A 14,738-nucleotide genomic window follows, 5' to 3' on the forward strand; every position below is an offset into this window, starting at 1 on the left:
ACCCAAGTGGATAAAGGAGTAAAACCGTGAGCTGCCATGAGGCAGAGAGTTGAAACTAAAACCCTTTAGGAGAGGCAGGATCCTCAACGGTGGCTTCCTCAATGAAGACTGGGGGAAAGCTCACCCCCTAGGAAAGGGATCCAACAGGACAAGCCTGTGTAAAAACCCGTCTCCTCTGAAATACAGATATCCAGACCTGAGCCTTGAAAAAAATAATCCAGAAAGTTCCAAACTAAAAAATTAGCAGAAACATTGGCCCCAAACCAGGGATATTCCTGAGAGCTTTAGAATAAGTGATGTAAATTGTTCTGGAGGGGCTCTGTTATCAGGCCACATGAGATTCCCACACAGAAAAAGTAATCCCCACTCAAGATCAGTTTATAAGAAAAATGTAAAATTACAGTATACCATAAGCAGAAAACAGCAACCACAACAAACAAAATTGTTAGAATGCCAGAACTTGGGACCATAAAACTCAAATCTGAAAAAGAGAATACAAAATACAAAATAAGTATGTCTAAAACTATAAAAGACATAAAAGTAGGGAATAAAACCCTGGAGGGAAAAATATGAAGAACATTCAGATGTAAAAATAAGCCAAACAGAGCTTCTAGAAATAAATATTAAAATCACTGAAAGTAAAGTCAACAGATTAGGTTAAACAGATTAGACACAAATAAAGAGAAAATTAAGTAAAATGGAAGACAGATTTGAGGAAATTGCCAAGGTGGATCACAGAAATAAAAGAGGCATGAAAGAATAGCTTGATTCCAAAAGCATTTAATGCAAGATTCAGATGATGCAAATAGACTGTGTCAGTTTGGACCCTCTAATAAGCAGATGCCAAGAAAAAATGTTGGGAAGAGAGGGATAGGCAAAGAGAAGCCTCAGACCATGATGCAGGGGGGGACCTGTGAAAGGAAAGGGAGAAAGAAGGAGTGCTGGATAGGATGAGACACAGAGTAAAGCTCAGTTCTAAGAAAATTCTGGTCACGCAACGGAGAGACCTTGAGCCAAAGTCATGCATTAGAAGAGTCCTACATCCTGACGAAATGGGCCAGCACTAGTACCCACGTCTTACTAAGCCAGCAACTGGGAACAGCCCGGGGCAAGTGTGGCTTTTGAGTAAATCTTGAGACAGGGCATCTGGGGTCTCTCAACTATGCTTCACAAAGCAGAAGACCTGGAAGGCATATTTTCATGGTTGCCAAAATGAAGGGGAGCAATATTTTAAGAGATAATAGTTAAGGATTTTACAGAATTGTAAAAGCCATATATCCTCCATGTAGAGAATAATAGCAAGTTCCGAGCAGAATAAATCAAAGCAAATCTACACATGCGATAGTTAAATGGTAGAATATCAAAGGCTATAAAATGCCAAAAACAAGGAGCAATTTGAACTAAATGAAAAGAAATTGGTAGTAGGTAGGATAATTGGAGTTAATTTCAGACTGCTTTCTAAGAACACAAATTTAAGGATAACAAATCCAGCAGAAGGAAAACGGGAGGAATTGATAAAACTCAATTCAGTAAGAGACAGGAAAGGAGAAAAAGAAAGCAAAGGAAAACTATGGGAAATAGAGAACATGAAGTAAGAGAAATAATTTAAAATATCTACAGTTACTATAAATGCAAACAGATTAAAATAGCTGGTTAAAATTTAGCCACATGCTATTTATAAGAGGTTCTTATAAATAAAAACCTCTTACTTACTTTACCACTAAGTAAAACCAATTACTGGTTCTTACACAAGACTTACGGATCTCATCAATGAGATGAGATCCTATTCTCATCTGTAAAATGGTATGATAATGACAGACTTATTTTTGAGTCTATAATACACTTTTCTTAAAATAACACAAAGAAGTGAAATGAAAATGTTAATTACTCAGTCATGTCTGACTCTTTGCAACCCCATGGACTGTAGTCCACTGTAGCCCCCAGGGCTCCTCTGTCCATGGAATTCTCCAGGCAAGAATACTGGAGTAGGTTACCATTCCCTTCTCCAGGGAATCTTCCCAACACAGGGATTGAACCTAGGTCTCTTGCATTGCAGGCAGATTGTTTACCATCTGAGCCACCAGCAACACAGCAAAAATGTTAACATTTGTGTAATCTTTCTGGTGGGTACATAGGTGCAAGTTTCATTATTGTCTGTATATTTTAATCTATTTGAATTGTTTCAAAAATAAGTGTTGGCAGTCCAGTGGCTCCCACTGCAGGAGGCATAGGTTCAAGTGCTGCTGGGGGAACTAAAATTCTGCATGCCATGCAGCATGGCCAAAAAAGAAAAAAAAAATTTAACTGTTTAAATCTATTAAGTCCAATAATCAAGTAAAAATATAAGACCACAGTAAATGACAATGTTCTTATACACCATTTGGGAGGGTATGAACTATACACCTTTCCTAGAAAACAATTTAAAAATGTAGATACTCTTTAGCCCAGTGATCCTTGTAATTTATCCCAAGGAATTAATCAGAGGTGTGTACAAAACATGTATGTATTAGTTTATAACTGAGTTACACGTAATGGTGAAAAATTCAAACAACTTTAATGTTGTTGGGAACTGCTTCCCTAAACTGTAATGCATCTGTATAACAGAATAGGATGCAATCATTAAAATTCAGGTTAAGGTTATAAAAGATTGCTAATGACAAGTATATATTAATAAGTGAAAAAAGAAACAAAGCATTAGGCACAGAATGAGCTTGTTTTAATTAAAAAAAACAGATGTGTATATACGTAAACAGACAAAGGACCACCAGGGAAGCACTTCTGGATGGTAGAGATTCTGAATGACTGTTTTCATTGTGCTTTCCTCTGTTTTCCAAATCGTCTGCAGTGAGCAGACGGTGCTCTGCAGTTACTGGGGAGTCGGGGGGGAGGGAGCAATCATTATTTCTAAAGTAAGTGGCAATAATTCCAGTTTTTACTCTAATGCAGGGATCCACAAACTATATCCTGCAGGCCAAATCCAGCCTGCCACCCTGCCTGTGAGTTAAGAATGGTTTTACATTTTTAAATCCTTGAAAAAAATCAAAAGCAGAATAATATTTATAATTTGTCATTCTAATATTTGTATTCAATCTATACAACAACACTGTGAAGTTGGTACTATAGCCTGTTTTATGGATCAAAGAACAGAAGCTCCGAGATTGGTCAGGTAAGTAGTCAAAGATCTCATAGTTACCAAGTCTGCGGAAATTCAAACCCAAGGAGTCTTACCCCAGACTTTACCTAACCTGCTCCCTCCATGTGAAAAATCCTCCACCACTGTGAGGGCAGATCTGCATGGGTGAATCTCAGGGTGGAAGAGCACAGTGTTTCAGTGAAGCTTCGTTTGAGAATGGGCCCTGCTTCTACCATGATAATGTGCTGTGCTCAGTTGCTTCCTTCATGTCCAACTCTTTGTGATGCTATGGACTGTAGCCCGCCAGGCTCCTCTGTCCCTGGGATTCTCCAGGCAAGAATACTGGAGTGGGTTGCCATGCTCTCCTCCAGGGGATCTTCCTGACCCTGGGATTGAATTCACATCTCATATCTCTTGCACTGGCAGGTGGGGGTTCTTTACCACTAATGCCACCTGGAAAGCTCATGATGACAGGAAACACAAACTCTGAATTTCAATTAACCAAAATGTCATCCTCCTCAAAAGAATTCCAGGGCAAAAAAAAAGAATTCAAGCACTTCTCTGGTGGCCGAATGTTAAAAAAACACCTGCCAATGCAGGGTACACGGGTTTAATCCCTGATCCAGGAAGATCCCACATGCTATGGAGCAGCTAAGCCCATGCACCACAACTACTGAGCCCGCACTCCTAGAGCCTGCGCTCTGCAACAAGAGAAGCCACCACAGTAAGAAGCCTGCTTACTGCAAGAGAGAGGAGCCCCCACTCACCACAACTGGAGAAAACCCCCATGCAGCAGTGAAGACCCACCACAGACAAAACATTACATAAACTAAAAAAATTTTTTTCCATTTTTTCATAACTAGACCTGCATTACAGAAAATTGTACCCTTTCATTATTATTATTCTGTTTTCAATTTCATCAATAAAAAGTTGTGGAAGTTTATTCAGTCTCATTATGTAAGGGCATGGCAACCCACTCCAGTATTCCTGCCTGGAGAATCCCCATGGACAGAGGGGCCTGGGGGGCTACAGTCCACGGGGTCACAAAGAGTTGGACATGACTGAGCAACTAAGCACATGCACACCTGGAACCACAGAGTAACCAAGAACCCTAATGGTTCTCTCTTTCAAGCTATTCTACAGCTCCTTCTACTGCTATGTCTCTCTCTCTATATTTATCCATCACCTCCCATCAAAGGGTGCACTAAAAAAGAAAGTAAAACTTAGTCCAGTCAAGGTTATTGCTTCTAGCAAAAATGTGTTCAAGGGAAGAGATTGACTTTTATGTCATTTCTAAAGTTAACTTATCTGAGTTTTTTTGTTACCAAAATAACTGAGAATTTGGCCCATCCTGGGTTTGTTCATTCATTCACTTAACAAACCTTAGCATAGCTTACAGATCAGAAGATACATATCAATACAACAAAACACATTTTATAATAGAAAGCAGTTTTAAATGACTACAGGAAATACAAATTAAAACCACAGTGAGACATCACCACACCCATTAAAGTGTCTATAATCAAAAGGATAGATAGTACTAAGCATCAGCAAGGATGTGGAGAAAGCAAAACCCTCATACAGTGCTAGTTAGAACGTAAAACATAAAATGCAACGGTAACTTTGGAAAATGGCCCAGAAGTTTCTTTGCAAAGTTAAACATAATGACTGAAAAATTCAACTCCTAAGTATCTACCCAAGAGGAATGGAAACAGGCATCCATACCAAGATGGGTAAACAGATGATCAGAGCAGTATTTTCATAATAGTTCCAAACTGGAAAGAACTCACAAGTCCATCAACTGGTAACTGGATAAACAAAATGCGGTTTAGCACTTGGATAAATGGAACACAATGGAACACTACTTAGCAATAAAAAAGGACCAACTGTGATACACTCAACAACATGGATGAACTCAAAAACAGCATGCTGAGGGAGAGAAGCAAGTCTCAAAAGACTGTATACTGTACGCTTTTAAAAGGCATTTCTAGAAAAGACAAACTATAGAGACAGAAGCAAATCAGTGGTTACCCAGGATTGGGGTGAGAGCAAGGACTATCTATAAACAGGCAAAAGGGAACTTTGCAGGGTGATGCAAAGTTCTACAACTGAATTTGCGGTTGTGATTGCAAACATGTATGGATTTACCAAAATTCATCAGTACACTTATGGGTGGACTTATGGCATGCAAATGAGGCTTCAATAAAGCCATTTAAAACAAAACCACAGGAGCAAAGGGGCAGCTATCTGCTTGAACTGGGAAAAAATGTAGGAAAGCTTCAGAAGAGAGAAATTTTGAGGTAATATTCTGATAATGGACATTTAACTGAAACAGGGATTTAACAGTATGCAGAGGCTGGAACTGGATGGTATGAAAACTTAAGTAGGATTTAGGGAAAGAAAAGAAAGAGGTGATACTAAAAGTTAGGCTAAACTTAGGTAAGTGAGAAAATAGAAAGGTGGTAAGAAGTTCGTACTTCGTCTCACAGGTCACGGGAAGTCATTAAGGAATTTCAGGTCGGGGGTGAGTGACTTGTCACATCTGAGTTTTAGAAGGAACTGAAGGAAATGTAAAAGGGAAAAAAGCAACAGGCAATGTCCAGGTTAAAGACATAGAACCAACTACTTAGTTTCCAATGAGGTGCTGGGAAAGAAGACAATTTCTAGGTGTCACTAAAACAAATAAGGATGAGTGCTGAGTGCTCAGTCGCTTCAGTCGTGTCCAACTCTTTGTGACCCCATGGATTGTAGCTCGCCAGGCTCCTCTGTCCATGAGATTCTCCAGGCAAGAATACTGGAGTGGGTTGCCATGCTCTCCTCCAGGGGATCTTGCCAACCCAGGGATCAAACCTGTGTCTAGGTGCATCTCCTGCATTACAAGTGAAATCTTTACCACTGAACCACCAGAGAAGCCCATGAGAGGAGCAAAAGCAGGTTTGGGGGAAAGAGATGACATAAATATTGTCTTAGGTTGATTGTGTGATGCTGTCAAGATATTCAAGTACAAATATCCAGCATACAAACATGCAGAAATGGAAAGACTGGAGGTGATGCTGTGGCTTGGAGAAACCTTAGCAAAGAAATAGTCACAGAAACCAGTGAACTAAGATTCCTACGGACTCAGACAAACAGCAAGAAGTTATGGCTCAAAATCAAAAAGGCTAATTACAGAAAACTCCTTGGTGGTCCAGTGGTTAGGACTCTCACCTTTGGCAGCCTGGGTTTGATACTTGGTGGGGGAACTAAGATCCTCACAAGTCTGAGGGCCAAAAAAAGGCTAATTATAGCGTCTACTCTGTCCTCCTTGCAAAGGCATTAAGAAAATGCTTTTCCTTCTCCTGTTATTTTTTTTTAAGGGTTAGAAACATTTATTTGTCAAAATATCTTTTAGGAATATGGAAAGAGTGGAGTAAAACAAGGCTAAGTTTCAGCTAACGCTGTACCACGACCATAGGTCAGACATAACACAACCCAAATCCCAATGGTCCTAGTAATTTCAGAAGATTGGCTTCAATGTTAGAGTCCAGAGCTAACAGAGCAAAGTAAAAGGTTGCTTGCCCTCTCACAGCCATTTTAAAAGGAAAGGAGAGGAGTTCCCTTGTGGTCCCCTTGGTTAGGACTAGGTAGTTCCCAGTGGTTAGGACTCTGCTTTCACTGCTGGGGGTCAGGTTCCATCCCTGGTCAGGGAACTAAGGATTCCTGCACGCCATGCGCAGGAGCTGAATGAAAAAATTTTTTTTTCATTTCAAATTTTAAATAAATAAAAATAAAGGGAAACTGACATGTTGCAGGTAGACAAGGAGGAGAGTTCAACTCCTAAGGAGAGTAAGATGAGAGGGATTCCACTGCACAGGAAAAAACGGATGGCCAGTGTCATCCTTACCTAGGGCAGCTCAGTGGCTGAGAATATACAGAACGGATCAAAAGGCTATAGAGACTAGTATCAGGAGGAAAGAAAAGTCAACTTAGAAAAATTAAATTAAGAAAGAAAAGATAGTTGGTCACAGACCCCTTTTTTTAACCTAAACATGAAGGAATGGAACCATCTCAGCAAAAGGGGCCTTTATGGAATAAGTTCTCCTACAGGACTGCAGCCCGAAGGCTCAGTCTGCCATTGTCCTACCTCCAGTTTGTAAAGGGCTGAGTACCACTCCTCGGTCCACATCCTGCTCCGGCTCATACCGGGCCACGTCATACCAAAAATTCCCCGCAGCTGGTGAAGCCTGAGACAGCACACCCTCCGGCCCATTACAAAGCCCTCTCCAGCTGTGGGAGCACAGCTGCGGCAGGAACGGGGGAGGTGGGCATCCTGTCCCTTTCATAATAGAATCTAGTGATGGCAGTGGCAACAGTCATAGCACCTGAGGTGGCAGCTGGGTTTGAGTTTGGCTATTGGGGGGTGGGGGTGGGGGTCTGTCCAGGGATCAACAGGAGAGAAAGGACTTCCCCGCTGGTCCAGTTGTTACGATCCTGCACTCCCACTGCAGGGGACACAGGTTCGATCCCTGGAGAAGCAACTAAGATCTGGCATGCGGTGCAGTCCAAACAAAAAACCCTGGAGTTGAGGTGACTGGTCACAGCTGTGCTCTGGTCTTGAGGCACATGGGACACGTAGCTGTACAAGGAAGCTGCTGCCGCCATTGCCTCCTGAAAGCGGGCTCTATATGGGCTTAGCCTAGTCAGTAGCCGAGTGCTCCCAATGCATCCTCCTCATACATGGATTCCCTATAGCCCAATGGGGTCCGCTCCATATTTCTCATTGTACTACTCAGTAAAGTCGGCCATGATATCCCTTTGATCTCTTTTGACCAGTGCTCCTCTTTTCCACAACCGATAGCAGCCACCCTCCTCCCACACCAGGGGCGGTTGGAAGCTGGCTCGTGTACAACGCCACGCGCATTCATTTACCTTGAAACTCTGTGAGTCAAGGTCCTCTGCCCGTTCCACATGTAGGAAGGCATAATCTTTCACGACGTCACATTTCATTCCACCACTGGACCATACTCCTCAAACTTGACCCGAAGCTCTCATTTGGTACAAACAGGACATACGATGCCTGTTTGCAGCTTGGTTGACGCTTTGTTCCTATTCTTGCCGGCTTCCTCATTAATGTTCACTCCCTGCAGCTTTTACTGGTGCAGGTTGCATATGGCACACTCAGCTGCATCTTTTTCTTTATGTCCACAAAGAGGGTTTTGTTTGGTTGCTGTAGTTTTGTTGTTTTGGCAGGGCTTGCGGGATCTAACGGAGAAGGCAATGGCAACCCACTCCAGTACTCTTGCCTGGAAAATCCCATGGATGGAGGAGCCTGGTAGGCTGCAGTCCATGGGGTCGCGAAGAGTCGGATACGACTGAGCGACTTCACTTTCACTTTTCACTTTCATGCATTGGAGAAGGAAATGGCAACCCACTCCAGTGTTCTTGCCTGGAGAATCCCAGGAACGGGGGAGCCTCATGGGCTACCGTCTATGGGGTCGCACAGAGCTGAACAGGACTGAAGCGACTTAGCAGCAGCAGCAGCCGATCTAAGTTCCCTGACCAGGGATGGAACCCGGCCCGTGACAGTTTGCTGGCCCTCACTGTTGGCGCAAGCGCAGCGCCCTTCCTAACCACAGGACCCACCGCCAGCGCATTCCCAAAGACATAGTACTTAATGATGTCACATTCTAGCACCTTCCCATGCTGCTCAAAGAGTGAATGGATCCCTTGCTCTTCCTCCCAGAGCAGGTTTCCGATGAACAGCGTTACCACCCTGACAAGAGCCTCACGAATGCAGCAGTGGCGGCGGTTCCTTCGTCAGAAAAAACTCTACAAAATGGCGCCCTGCCCTCGAGCCTCGGTGGTGTGACATGAACGTCTTATGCGCCAACTCACGTATGCGCATGCGCCAGTGCGCACTGGCGCCCCTCACCCTTGCAGGAGCCGTGTTGCTGTTCTTCAGTTGACACCCAGCTGACCGCCAACCGATTTTTGCAGTTAGAGATCACAAAACGAACAAAGCCAAAGATGATGCCCCAACTGAGGACAGATATATAGACTGGAGAGCAGAATGCTGAACATATCAGAGGCAATCTGGACCATATAGAATCTGCTATCTAGAAAGCAACGTGCATGCTTTAGTTGTTTCTGAAACTCTTACTGTGACTATGAGTACTAATCTGCTCTTTCAAGTTAAGGGTAGGTGGTTCAATCCATCTATTGCGCTAAGCTCATCTACACCAACCAAATGCATATCAGTTCTACTGTCTTGTCAATATATTGTGCAGGTTGGTACCTTGGAGATCTACTTGAACTTCCCAATGCTCCCAAATGGCTAACACATGGAGAGGACAAAAAATTTCACACATTGTTGAATACAGGGTACTAGAAAATACAGACAAAAGAACAGTAGGCTAAATGCCAGAAGATCCAGATTCTATATTCTTCCACCATGGACAAGTTAATTATATTCTTTTTTATGTACAAGTGGGAATAGGATGCACAAATCAAATTTTGAAAATGTGTTTCATAATACATGGTAATACTGCTTGAAAGTTAGTCAGTACCACACACAACCTCCTGTCTATTTAGGGGGCAAAGGAGTTAAAGTTGTGCTCTATTATTTTAGGAGAGAGGTGTCTTTGATGATAAAACTTGAAAATAATTTACAAGAAGTCATGCCTAGAGGTGGACTACTGTAATATATATAACAGATTCTCCTTCTACACATGACCTTTAATTCTGCTCACATATATTTCTAGCCTTTTGGGTAAGAGAATTTAGAACATGGCCTAGAGGACTTCATTCCTCAGGCCCCCACCCACAGTGGATGTGGCCCTTCTCCAGCACTGAGTCACCCTCTTCCCCATGCCTTCTGCTTGGGTGGCAGCCCACCAAGCCTGAAACCCAGTTTCATGGTCTGTCTTCCTGGCCAGAGAAAAAGTTCTCTGCATGCAGGGTAGAGCTCATTTGTCCCTGTCTTCTCAGCACATGGCATCATGTAGGGTTCAAAAAATGATCCCCAAGTGAACGAATAGCAGGAAATTAGGAGAAAAGATGCCAAATGGCACATATTAAAAATAATTTTTATACTATCCTATTTTTTAAAGTAAAAATTGTATACACTTGGGAATTCCCTGGCAGTCCAATGGACAGGACTCTGTGCTTCCACTGTAGGGACCCAGGTTCAACCCCTGGTTAGGGAATTCATATCTCACACATACACACACACACAGACTTAGGGTGTATGAGGTGATGCTTTGGGATACATATACACAGTGAAATGATTACTACAGTCAAGCTCATTAACATATTTCCTCTTGTGGTTACCTTTTTGTGTTTGTGTGTGATGAAAGGAAAAATTAAATTTTAAAAGGCTCCTGTGCATTAAGCCACAGATAAGTGGATACACAGCATGTGGTACCTACCTACAATGAAATATCCAGCCTTCTAAAGGAAGGAAATTCTGACAGATGCTACCACATGGATGAAACTAGGAAGCATTACGCTTGGTGAAATAATCCAGACAAATTATTCCACTTATACAAGTAGCTTGAATAGTCAAAGTCTAGAAACAGAAAACAGAACGGTGGTGTGAGGGGATATGGGGTGTTAGTGTTTAAGGGGTACAGAGCTTTTGTTTGGGTTGACAAAAAAGTCCTGGAGATGAGTAGTGGTGATGGTTACACAGCATTATGAATGTACTTAATGCCACTGAACTATACACTTAAAAAAGGTTAAAATGTAGATTTTATGACACATCGGAGAAGGCGATGGCACCCCACTCCAGTACTCTTGCCTGGAAAATCCCATGGTCGCTAAGAGTCGGACACAACTGAGCAACTTCCCTTTCACTTTTCACTTTCATGCATTGGAGAAGGAAATGGCAACCCACTCCAGTGTTCCTGCCTGGAGAATCCCAGGGACAGGGGAGCCTGGTGGGCTGCCGTCTATGGGATCGCACAGAGTCGGACACGACTGAAGTGACTTAGCAGCATGACACATATAACCACAGTATTTTTAAGACTCCTATGCAGTATTCTAAGGAAGGATACAGGACTGTGGCCTCTGGCCATTTTTAGATGGCTATTTCTTCATAAGTTGCATTCTTAAATATCTAATTGATAGCAAAGGGAAGAAAACACATTAGGCATTCACACACCTCAGTGTCCAAAGGTCCAAAGTCATTAATCTGGAAAACTACCACAAAACTCGTGAAACTGATTCAAAATTTACTTCTAAACCATGAGAGCAAAAAAAGAAGTTGATTTTAATTCGGTTTTCTGGGCATGCAAGTGTTGTCTTGGTTGACTTGTTATTTTAATTGTTGGTAATCACTGGCTACCAGTAATAACCTCACTGCCAGAAAGATAAACATTTAAGCAATTAAAACATTCAAAACCAGAACTAGCAGAGAAAAAAAGTTTACGTTTCTAACACTTTCCTTTTAGCATCAATTGTGATTCATGTATCAAAAGACTAACCTTTTAAAAGGAGATGAATTGGCTTGCATATTTGACTATTTTGGTAACCAGCTGCATAGAAAACTATTTTATCATCCCCCTTTCCCCACCCCCAGACAGAGAAATTTGTTGAGCTTGAGATTTCTAGATTATAATACTAAAGTTCTTGATGTTAGATGTCCTGTCAAGGTAAAAACAGGAAGATTTTTTCCTTTGATATCTGTCAAGAAAATATAAAGGTATAGTTATTACTTTCTTTAAAAAGTTCTTTTCCCTTTAAAGAAAAGTGTGTTTATTCCAATCGTGGTTTAACAAATAATCACATGTCCTCAGCAAGCCTTCAAAATGAGTGATCAGAATGTAAGAAGCTGACAGACTCCAAATTAAATCGACACTACCTAATCTAAGGCGTCAAAAGGTGTGTATCAGCATCGTCCAAATCAAGTCTTTGGGGGTCACTTTTAACTTCTTCCAAACACCAAGTCTTTCCAAAATCAAACATGGCGGCGGAGAAAAGGCAAGAGAAGGGGCTTTGCTATGTCAATGTGGACATTCCTTAGGAGGTCAGTGCAAATCGAAGAAATACAATCAAATGGTTTTAATCGTGTGGGTGACAAGGCACAGGTGACAGGTGGGAAAGAGCGAAGAGATAAAAGTGTTAAGCGCTTAAAAGAGGTGATGCACCCACCTTTGCAGTTCAGTAAACACAGACTAATGGTAATTTTTGTCTTTGGGTGGTGAGACAGGACTGCACCAGAAGATCTTATCCCTTGGGAAGGATGAGAATCACAGAGTCACAAAAAAGGGCAGAATGACCCCGCGGCTCTAGACAGATCCAGTGGAAGGGAGAAACAGAGGTAACATGAAGATGTGAGTAAAGCATGCAGGAAGCACCTACAAAGGGCAGCTTCCTGGGTCCTGGAGAAGCCTGGTACCCTCTTACACAAGTTGGGGTAGCCGCCCTCCCCATACTGGAAGCATCTGGTTCTGGAAGAGAAAATGACTTCAATCTGGGTGGAAGAACCACAGACAGACACATAGTCAGGGACACACAAAGACCAAGGTGATAAAAAGAAAATACCCAGGTTAAGCCCATAAATCATTTTCAATAAGCCTTTCCAGAAAAACATTGTGGTGAGACAGTAAGTCCTGAGGATGTGACATACTGGCATGGAGAGTGTGGGTAACAATATGCTATTGTATTTGAAAGTTGCTAAGACAGTAGATCTTAAAAGTTCTCATAAGAAAAACAAAAACAAACCTAAAAAACCAAAAATAGCCATGTATTTTCAGATCCCAGGTGAAAATTTCAGAAAATAGACACCTTCAAAAAAAAAAATGAGACTTCTCTCTGTGGTTTTGAAGACAGAGTTTCACATCCACTACTCCAAAGACCCAGAAAGACTTACTGTGCTGGGCAACTGGGGTGTGCAAGCTTTGAGACTTACACAAATAATCAAGTCTCCTTTAGAGATCCTGAAGTATCTTTTTAAGAGATTCTATGCTTCTATTTCTCCTAGTTTGTTTTTTTTTTTTTTAATCTTAATCGGAAACGAACTTTTCTTTACCAAAGACTCCAATTCTGTGTGATATCCTGCTTAAGCTTGCTCATTTTTTCTCTATTCTATTTTTTGGAACTCGGAAGAATTTCCTCCTTCTCTAAGCTGAAAAGCCTCCAGAAAAGGGGTTGGTTGTGCCCTAGTTTTAGAAGGTGATGAAAAGGCAAGTCGTTAAAGCAACATGGAGAAAACTACTACTTGTGGACTCAGGGAGGAAAGAAAAAAAAATAGAATCAGTCAAACAAAGATACCTGAAGTCTGATTGGAAATTCTGGGGCAATCTAAGCCTCATCTCCAAATGCCTAAACAATAGCCTCTATTTATGCACAGTTCAAAGGGACTCATTGCATCAGAAGGCACCTTGCGAGTAAGAGTGCAGCTAATTCTCCCAGCAGTAGAAATCCACTCCCATGAATAACAAAGCTTCGCTCTGTTATTCATAATAAGGATTAAGCTCAGTGGGATAAAATACACAGTTGCCAGGTCATCTTTGCCTAGGGCTGAGTGTGGAAAACCAAGTTCCCATTTCTTCTCCACTAAAGCCTGGTGGGTGGTACAGGAACCAGTTCTTCAAATGTTCTGTGACAATTTCTTTCACTGTTTTAAGGAGAAATCAGTTAACAAAGAAAGTGCTTTGAGAGACAACTGAAGGGCACTAAGCCAATATTACTACTGTCCTCAGCCCCACTTGTGAGCACAGACCTCCAAAGGAACACACTGTTACCTTTTAACAAGAAGATCCCACAGTCCATCCCCTCACCTGCAGGGCTACCTCTAAAGCATCAAGGGCCTGGTCCCCTATCTGTTCCACACCTAGGTTTTCCTTCTTGTTCCCGCTCTCTGCCCTGACCCCTGTTTCAGCAAAAACTATATGCTGACACCTTGTGCACACATGACTTACAGCTTCCCACTTAACAACTTTCTTTGCCAAAGTCTATATTCATCCTTCAAGGCTTGCTTTAAAAGGGCTTTCCCATGACCCCAACCCACTGGCAGCTCTTCCTTGCATGTTGATGATACTGAGTTTGCACTCAATTAAAAGTTTAATGTTCTTATTGAAGTAATTCTATGTGGAATAAATAATATGTGATCTGGGATTTGCTTCTAAAACAAAAAAAATCCAAGAATAGGAGTGGAGGGTGAGGTATTACCAGATACTAGATTAGCTATAAGCTGACTGCTGTAGTTGCGGGGTGGGCCCATGTGGGTTCATCAGAGGGGTCTCTCTACTTTTGTTTCTGTTTGAAAGTTTCCATAGTAAAATATGAAAATATTTAGTGTCACAAAGCTAGCTAATGACAACCGACATTCGAAACACAGGATCGCCTGACGTTAAGGGCTGCTAAGAGCAGAGCCTCTTGACTGTGCTATTGTTTTTCATGAATTATTTCATGGTTGCTGTTACTGCTTTTGTTACTGCTTTCACTGTATCCAATTGTATTCATTATTCATTTGACATGAAAAGCCCGGCTGCTCTCCTCAAGGAGAGCTGGCAGTGTAACCCGGGACACAGGTAAACAGATAAATCACAGTGGAATCGTAAGTGAAACAGCCAGGACAGAAATCGAGTGGAAACAAACGGGTTTCTATGGGAAAACAGAGCAA

At 41.9% G+C, this 14,738-nt stretch overlaps 1 protein-coding gene across 1 annotated transcript in view; it reads right to left on the reverse strand.

The window, feature by feature from the left end:
• The window catches only part of PITPNC1 (phosphatidylinositol transfer protein cytoplasmic 1), a 218,060-nt gene extending 203,368 nt beyond the window's left edge, over positions 1 to 14,692 (reverse strand). The window contains exon 1 of the mRNA XM_070773829.1: positions 8,042 to 14,692. Within this exon, the coding sequence (XP_070629930.1) occupies positions 8,042 to 8,119 (78 nt within the window). The 5' untranslated portion in view covers positions 8,120 to 14,692. The remainder of the gene's footprint in view (positions 1 to 8,041) is intronic.
• Between the last annotated feature and the right edge of the window lie 46 nt (positions 14,693 to 14,738).

The sequence above is a fragment of the Bos indicus genome, chromosome 19 (genome assembly GCF_029378745.1).
Source record: "Bos indicus isolate NIAB-ARS_2022 breed Sahiwal x Tharparkar chromosome 19, NIAB-ARS_B.indTharparkar_mat_pri_1.0, whole genome shotgun sequence".
NCBI classification, from domain to species: Eukaryota; Metazoa; Chordata; class Mammalia; order Artiodactyla; family Bovidae; genus Bos; species Bos indicus.